Genomic DNA, 8887 nt, shown 5'->3' with positions numbered 1-8887 from the left:
TTCTTGTTGAAGGATCTCATGTCCAAATAAATTTCCTTATGATTCTTTCACAGGTCTAAATGACCTTCACATGCCATTTGTACACAACCATGTTATAAATGGGTATGATGCAGAGCACTGTCTTCACCAGAGTAATTCTTTCTTGAAAAGCTAGTAGTTGCCCTCTCCAGCTAGCAAGACTTTTTTGCAACACTTCTACAACCCCCAAAAATTTGTCTTGATTTAACCCCTCCTAGTTTTAGGATTACCCCCAAAAATCCATCTGGAAAGTTAAATAAAGGCATCTGAAATATTTCTGCAATTTGATTCCTTCTAACTTCAGTGCTCCAACAAAAACTTTGCTTTTCAGTTTGTTAATCACTTGACCTGAAGATTCTTGGTAATCATGCCATAACTTCATCACTTTTCAATATTCTTCTTATGCACATTAAAGAACATGAAAACATCATATGCGAAGAGAATGTGTGTTGGCTGAATGCCTTTTCTGCTGACCATTGGTAATATCTTGTGTTCTTGCACCATTTTGCTCAGACATCTACTTAGAACATCTTCTGCTAAAGCAAATAAGATAGGTGATAATGGGTCACCTTTCCTTAAGCCTCTTGACACTTAAAAGAAACCAATTGGCCCTCCATTCACTAAGACTGAAACTCTTGCAGTTGAAAGCAGTTGATGAATCCATCCAATGCAGTTCTCAGAGAAACCAAATTTTCTCATTACAATAAATAAGAACTCCCAACTTAATGAATCAAAAGCTTGAGTAATGTCTATTTTTAAACCAACATTTCCTTCTCTTCTCTTAGTATAGTTCATTTATTAGTTTTGAGGCTAAAGCAATTTTCTCTTGAATGCATCTCTCCTTAATGAAAGCTCCCTGCTGAGCTGACACTATTTTATCCATGACTGAACTCATTCTAGAAGTAAGAATTTTGGTAAAGATCTTAAAGCTGGAGTTACTTAACCCAATTGGCCTGAATTGATTTGTCCTTCTTGCACAACTTACTTTGGGAAGTAAAAAGATAAAGTTTGAATTCAAACCTCTTGGGATGAATCCATGCTTCCAACAGTATTGAATTGCCTGAGTAACTCGCTCACCAATTATATCCCATGAAATTTGTAAAAGAAACTTGGAAACCCATATGGTCCAGGTGCACTATATGCCTTTAACTGGAAAACAACTGCTCTTATCTCCTCATTAGTAGGAATTGCTTCCATCATTCTATTATCATCTTGAGTAATTAATTCTGGGGTAGCATCAAATATTTCATCAGCCATATTAACCTCTTGATATTTAAACTTGTTCTCAAAATGTTGCTCCAAAATATGTGTTATTCTTTTCTGATCAATGACTATAGATCCAGAGTCTTCTTCTAGTTCAGAAATTGCATTTGTGGCTTGTCTGATCTTCACTGAAGTATGAAAAGATATTGTATTTGTTGTTCCTTCTTTCAGCCATTTTTCTCTAGATTTTTGATGAAGTATGGCTTTGTATTGTTCATTTGCTAATTCTTGCCTTCCTCTTGCAGTTACCAAGTTATTCAACAAAGTAATATCTTCAGGGTTTCTATCAGATAGTAATGATGTTGCTTTAACATCTTCTTCAGCTTTTTGCATTTTCAGCCTGACATCCCCAAAAACATTCCAGTTCCATTCTCTAATTTTGATCTTCATGTTTTTTATTTTTCATGTTTTTCATTTTATATTGTATTGGAATTGATTTTTCTTCAAACTTGCGCATGATTTTTCTCTTGATTCCTTTTGTTTATGAAAAGACGAGGGTACCCAAATACACCACAATCTTTTAATTAGTTTCAACCTATAATTCCGATACGAAGTGTGATCATCTATAGACTAAGTCGATACAATACGAAAATTGATATTCACTTGACAATAGTTACGGTACAAGACCGATTTACTATAGGATCAAAGTCGAGTGATTAGGATTAACGTACAAGTGTAATTTACTTTATTATAATAAGACAGTTATAATGCGGAATAAAGTAAATGACACAGTAAGATTTTGTTAACGAGGAAACCGCAAATGCAGAAAACCCCAGGACCCAGTCAAGTTATGAATACTCTTAGAATTAAGCCGCTATAAAAAGAACATAATCCAACTTCGTATAATTGAGACCAAGTAAACTACCCCTAGTTACTTAGTTCCCTCAGTATCACTGCGTCTTCGACCTTTTGGTCATGCACGTGAATCTTAAGATAGAAATCACTATCTCAAGTTGCTTTACTCCTTTTCATCCAAATATTATTCAATAATGAACCGGACTAACACACTTATGATTTCCCTTTCGATTATGAGACAAGTTCATACATATTTTCCTAGGATGAAATCACACCTATATCCTAGACATAAGAAATAACTAAATGCGTAGATTATGTTGATGTCGTATTTACGAAGTTCAAAAGATAAGCGTTATACTTCGTCATTCTATATAGTTCCTTGATACTTTGATCATAATGATATGACCAAGTCTAATCACTAGAGTGTCATAAATATAGCTTCGCATGTTATATTTTCAATATAAAGTGACTTGAAAGATAAGTTAGGAATGGAAACAAGATCAAGTCAATGTTACTCACCTCAAGTAGAAGGATGATGTCTTCGTTGCAGTCGTTACTTCTTCACATTCTTCAGGTCTTCAGAGTAATACTTGTAAGTATCAGCATTCCTAGACTTTCTAGTCTAACCTAAATGAAGTTGACTCTAATAATTAATCAAGTGACTCTAGATGAGTTTTGATACTAAAATATGACAACCAAACTCGACATACCTGAAAAAGAGGGGGTATAACAACCACACCCAATATTTCGTTCGACAATCTGTATGGACTAACTTCAATATAATTCCGAGAGCACCAACTTGTAAAGCGAGCTCAATCAAGAAATATACCAATGAGTTTTATTTCAATTTATCAATACAATCTGCAAACGAACAGATATAAATCTGTGAGCCCGATTGATATGATAAATAACTTGGACGGTACCAAAGACCAATGCCCAAGTGCCAATCAATTACAATCCAACAATCAAGGTCGGACTTACCAATTGATTGAACTACGCACAACCCGTGAATTTTTGTTTTTTTTAACAAAAATAATTTTTATTGATTTAACCAACGAATTACAAAACAAACAGAAATAAAGACAAAAGTAGACAACATGTCTTAGGCCCAAAAACAGAAAAAGGAAAGAAGGCCTCAGCAATTACAAGTCTTGAGCCCATTAAAGGAAAAATTTCAAAACCTGTAGTAAGTTTTTCCAGGCACCTCCATCCTGTGCTTATTATCTGGTCTGTTATGAAATTTCATTACCCGTCCCTTCAATAGATACACACCCTTTTTGGCAAAGAAATCAGCTGAGAAATCTATTTCTCTATAAACATGGTAAAGTGAATAGTTTTCACTTTCTTGCAAATGTACCACCATCTGTTCCACATAAACCATGGGAGCTTGTTTTTTGTGAAGGCTGCGATAGCTGCTATAGAGTCTGAGTTGATATCTATATTAGTTTTAGAATTCAACACTGCCCATTCCAAAGCACCAATAATTCCCAGCACTTCAGCTACAAAGTTTGTTGATATTCCCAGTCCAACACTCTCAGCAAAGATGAAATTTCCTCTACTGTCTCTAGCTATGAATCCATATCCAGCACATCCAGGATTACCTTGAGATGCTCCATCACAGCAAAGTAAAAACCTATCTGGTTCAGGCAGAGAAAAGGTACACTATATTGCTCTAAAAGCTTTCACTATTATGCAACCAATGTTAAAGTATTTCAGAATTTGGAGATCATAAGCAGAATTGCTCATATTATCTTTTAACCTCACTTCACAGTCTTGGACCATCCTACTAATTTTTCAACGAAACAAAGTAGAAGAGTTTTATCTTACTGGGAAATGATTCAATGATAGGTCTGGACCGAGCTGTTATATCCCATTTTTCTGTCTTGTTGATCTAAGTCTTCATTCAGTAAACTCATAAGAGAAGAAAAACTTCAATACGGACAATCGGGCGTCTGGGCCACCACCGAGTAAGCCCCGAGAAAATGGTGCAAGTGTACTTGACAATAATGCATGAACGAGCACCCGAACGCACGAACGAGTATTCATAAATATGGACAAACGAGGAACTTATGAAGGAAAATAATATTAAATAAAATAAACAAGAGGCGTGGGACCGGGCACCGGCCGGCCAGTCATGCCGCCGTGGCCGGTCCCCCTCTTTCTTTATTTTAATTTATTATTTCCCTCATATCATGAAGACTCCTTCATTTGAGAAAACTCCCTCGGTTGAGCGAAACTCTTAGTTTCTCCATACTTTCCATCAAATGATAAAAAAATAATGAAAAATAGGGAAAGGTGTCACGGGACCAGGCCACCTAGATGTGGCCGGTACCACACCTTACAATCCCCTATTTCCTCATACTATTATTTCCTTCATCTAATGGAATTCCATCGTTTGAGCGAAAACACTAGTTTTTCAATATTTTCTCAAATATTGCTCAAATCATGAAAAAGCCAAAAAGTCAAATAGTCACATGACCGACTAGGCTTCTCACGTAAAAAATTAAAATATTATTATTTTAATATTCTAAAAATATCGGGCGCATGAGAAAAGTTCTACTCGCTCATTCGAGCAAAATTGAGAGTTTCAGTCAAGATCAAACTCTTCTGAAAATCCAAAATATTGCTCAAACGCGCACCAGAAAATACCAAAACTCCCAGGACTGAGACACGGGAAGTATGGTGACACGGGCATGCCACCTTGACCAACCAAGGTCGTCCCTTAGGCTTGCAAGGAGCCGGTCCCACACTCTTTCATAATTTTGACCTAATTATCTCTCAACTGTTCATATTGGGTCCAAACTCTCTCCAACCAACTTATGATTTGCTCAATCGACCATCAGCTGGTCCAATGACCACCAAGGGCCGGTCCCATGACCCCTTGGTCGGTCCCTCACCTCTCCATAACTAGGTTTCACTACCTAACGCTCACACTAGAAGTATTTAATAAATGATTAAACCAGCATTTGATCATTCGTTCACCAACTGGTCAACAAAGGACTTTGGTGCATGCACACTTGAGAACTTGGGCGCTATATGGTCGGCCATTATCCCATGTAGCCGGTCCCTCCTTCACTCAGTGACTTACTTTCAGTAAATCATCAATTGATCAAATGATCAAAATTAGGATTTCGAAAAAATGCTCCATAAATCATAATTCTGAGCAAGTTCAAACATTAATAATTTTACTGTTAGAGCACTGCTCGGTCAAACTCGCATGCGTTGCTATCTCAAGCATGTTTTTCAATGTTAGTGATCAAAACTATAAGTCTTGATTTCTAGTCTCTTATAGCTAAGTCTCGGACTAGGATAGTAAGTGTAGTTAAGCTCAAGGACTTCATGGCGATTCATCATACAAGTAGAAGATCTACTCGAGGAACCGGTGGAACTTCTCGACAAAAAGTTATGTGGAGACTTGAACTTATCTGTCACTCAAAAGTCTATCTATTTTATCTCCTACTCTTTGAGACAAAAGTCGTATGCTATATATATATACTAGATCATACACATTTGGTATTTCGAGTCGAGTATACCTCGCCTATCTATATCTCAAAATATGTGTTGGTAAGCTTTTCGCTTCGACCAAGTTTATCTTTACCTAGTGGCGAAAGTTATGAATGTTTCAATCACTTTGAAAATTGCTTTGACGAGAAATAGTGTAACAACTATATAACGTCCTCTAAGAATGTTTCAACGATTGGAATGAGAGTTTAGATTACATAACCAATGGTTTCCTTGAACCGAAGTTTTCGAACTTTGTTGATCAAGAGAACCGTAAGTATGGCAAGTGCCAAGTACGCGAACTCAGTCCGCGAACTTCTGAAGTTCTCAAACCCGAGAATGTCTGCTGGAGTTGACAAACTACTTGCGTGAGCCAAGTCCGCGAACCCAGTCCGCGAACCGGCAAAGTTCTCGAACCCGAGAATTTCTGCTGGAGTTTGTAAACTCTATCCGTGTCTTAAGTCCGCGAACCTATTCAAAGAACTTGAGAAGGTTATATATCTAAAGATGATTTCTAAACTTTATCTTAAAAGACTAAGGAATGCATTTGCAAATCGTGGCTATTAAAGTTCATGAACCGATTCGAGTGAATCAAATCATCTTTGCTTCAGTTGTGTCTTGTGTAGTTACATAAGATTTCCTTGCAATTGAATAACTCTCTTAACTAGTTCATTTGAGTCAATTGAATTAGTTATGGTTAAGAAGAACATGGTTGGTATGAAACGCTATATGGTTAACCTCCTTGGGTGGACTACTGTTGAACCAACAATGTACACGTTTGGGTGCGGTTAACAAACCTAGAAGCGTACAGTCATTTGTGTATGATAAGCTAAGTTTTCGATCTAACGGTTGAGAAATATTAGCTTGAATCTAAATCAGGTTTTCATCTAACGGTGAATATTGATTGCTTTGTAACTAAGGAAAAACCCTGATTTGAAAGGCTATATAAAGGAGACATTTAGCATTGAGAAAATTAATCCCCACACGTCCGTGTGATACTAGTTTCTCTGCTAGAGTCGATTCTCCTTTAACCTTTGGTTTTCTTCTTCTAAAACCAGGTTAACGACTTAAAGACTTCATTGGGATTGTGAATTCAGACCGATACTACTTTTATCGTAGTTGTGTGATATGATCTTGCATCTTCTATCGCAACAGTACAATCATATTGATTGGATTGAGATCGTGAGAGTTCTCCGATAGGAAAGATATAAAGAGTAATCACAAACACCTTCGTCTCATCGTTTGTGATTCCACGACATCTTGTTTCGCTACCATACGATTAAGATTGTTGTAAGGTGATTGATTAATCTAGGATGTTCTTCGGGAATATAAGACCGGATTATCAATTGGTTCATGTTTACCTTGATTATTATCAAAAGACGGAACAAAAACTTTTAGGGTTTTTCAGTAGGAGACAGATTGATCCTTTGATAGACTTGTCTGTGTGAGACAGATTTGTTTATTGTTAAAGCCTGCGATTTTGGGTCGTAGCAACTCTTAGTTGTGGGTGAGATCAGCTAAGGGAATCAAGTGCGCAGTATCCTGCTGGGATCAGAGGCGTAGGGAGTACAACTGTACCTTGGATCAGTGGGAGACTGATTGGGGTTCAACAATAGTCCAGTTCGAAGTTAGCTTGGAGTAGGCTAGTGTCTGTAGCGGCTTAATACAGTGTGTATTCAATCTGGACTAGGTCCCGGGTTTTTTTTGCATTTGCGGTTTCCTCGTTAACAAAATTTATGGTGTCTGTGTTATTTCTATTTCCGCATTATATTTGTTTATTTAATTGAAATAATACAGGTTGTGCGTTTGAATCAATCAATTGGAAATCCGACCTTTGGTTATTGATTGATCCTTGGACATTGGTCTTTGGTACCGTCCAAGTTATTCCTTGTGTTTGATTATAGACTCGCTGATTTCTATTAGCTTGAGTGAATCAAAACAATAGAGAGATATTAAGTCCTTGAGATACTTTTATCTGGATTGAGTCTGACTGTCTAGTTGATTCTCTAGTAAGTGTTTCGGAGCTAGTCCATACAGATTGCTAATCGAAATATTGGGTGGTGTTGTTAGACCTCCGCTTTTTCAATTGGTGTCAGAGCAGGCAAACACCTTAAACCTAATAAGTTTTTGTTTGATCGTTCCTTAAAAATTGTCCTATGGGAAATTTCTTTGGAAAACTAGCTCTTGGCATCTGTAGCGCACGCCAGATTTCCTTAAAGATTGTTCAAAGATTATTATGGTTAAAACCTCGGGGTTCTCATAACGATCTTACTTTATCTAAAAGGAAAGATTTAGATGTTAAGAATCAATCAAAAGGAAAAAATAAAAAGAAGGAAATATTGAGAAAACACTCAACACTCTCAAGGATATGGAACCTCACTAGATTAACTCTTAATCTCTTTGAGGAATACTATCGTAACAGATCAATTGATAAAGATCAATTTAAATCGTTCGAAGGCGTTTTTAAATTCTTAGAAAAACTTAAATCTGTTAAGTCTAAGAATTATTCCGAAAAGGGTTCTGTATGTGTTAAATCTGTTAATACTGTGCAACTCATAAATCGGAAGTATCCTTCTTCTAGTCAGAACAAACAAAGGATAGAAAGCTCTAACTGCCCTGACTATCATCATTACTTTGATTATACTACAGGGACTGTTCACACCTATCAACCAGAAATATCGCATGATAATTCCTCTGCGTATTATGCCTCTTGGTAACAATGATGGCAATTCCCCGTTTGTATATATCTTGGAATGGGGAAAGAAAATGGTTTGAGTTGTGTACAGTTTTGTTAATTGTGTTTAAACATCAATTTTAGCTTTCTATTGCATCCGTTGTCGTTCACTTGTGTGTTGTTACGGAATGCATAACCTTTAATGTGCAAATGGCTAAAGAAATCCCATCTTTCTTATGTGGGTCTCGGTTCGTGAGCAGGTCCAAGCCCATTTGTGGCCTTATAAAGAAGAAGTTTGCGCACCCTAGTCTTTTTCATCACTCATCCGCGTACGTGAACTTATAGGTTTTGTGTGTTTCCTCCATTAAAGCTTCATTGGAAAAATTGAAAGAAAGGGTGTTCAAGATTCAATCCAAGTAAGTAATTTTCTCTTGATCCTTTCATATTTCAAATCCCATGATGAATTCTAGAAGCACTAAAAGGAATTCAAAAAACCCAAAAATCTCTAGCTTGAATTCTTCTTGTGACCAAAACTCTCTTAGAATTAGGTCTGTGGATGATTCTTGTGTTAGAGTGTTTGATAAGATTGCTTCAAAAGGTTTCATCCTGGAAAAGAAATTGGATTTTTCTAGTGGG

General features: G+C 36.7%; 1 protein-coding gene across 1 annotated transcript; it reads right to left on the bottom strand.

Moving 5' to 3' along the window:
• Positions 1–1098: 1098 nt before the first annotated feature.
• On the bottom strand, positions 1099–1671 carry LOC113312735. The gene has a single exon (XM_026561474.1). The coding sequence runs from the start codon at positions 1669–1671 to the stop codon at positions 1099–1101; it is 573 nt and encodes a 190-aa protein (XP_026417259.1).
• Positions 1672–8887: the final 7216 nt, after the last annotated feature.

Source organism: Papaver somniferum, chromosome 9 (genome assembly GCF_003573695.1).
Source record: "Papaver somniferum cultivar HN1 chromosome 9, ASM357369v1, whole genome shotgun sequence".
In the NCBI taxonomy this organism is placed as follows: domain Eukaryota; kingdom Viridiplantae; phylum Streptophyta; class Magnoliopsida; order Ranunculales; family Papaveraceae; genus Papaver; species Papaver somniferum.
The sequence above is the reverse complement of the archived record's forward strand: the minus strand, read 5'-3'. Positions and strand labels throughout refer to the sequence as shown.

Bases quoted from the DNA above. Each gene is read 5' to 3' on its own strand.
- LOC113312735 (XM_026561474.1), bottom strand. From the start codon at position 1,671: ATGAAGATCAAAATTAGAGAATGGAACTGGAATGTTTTTGGGGATGTC.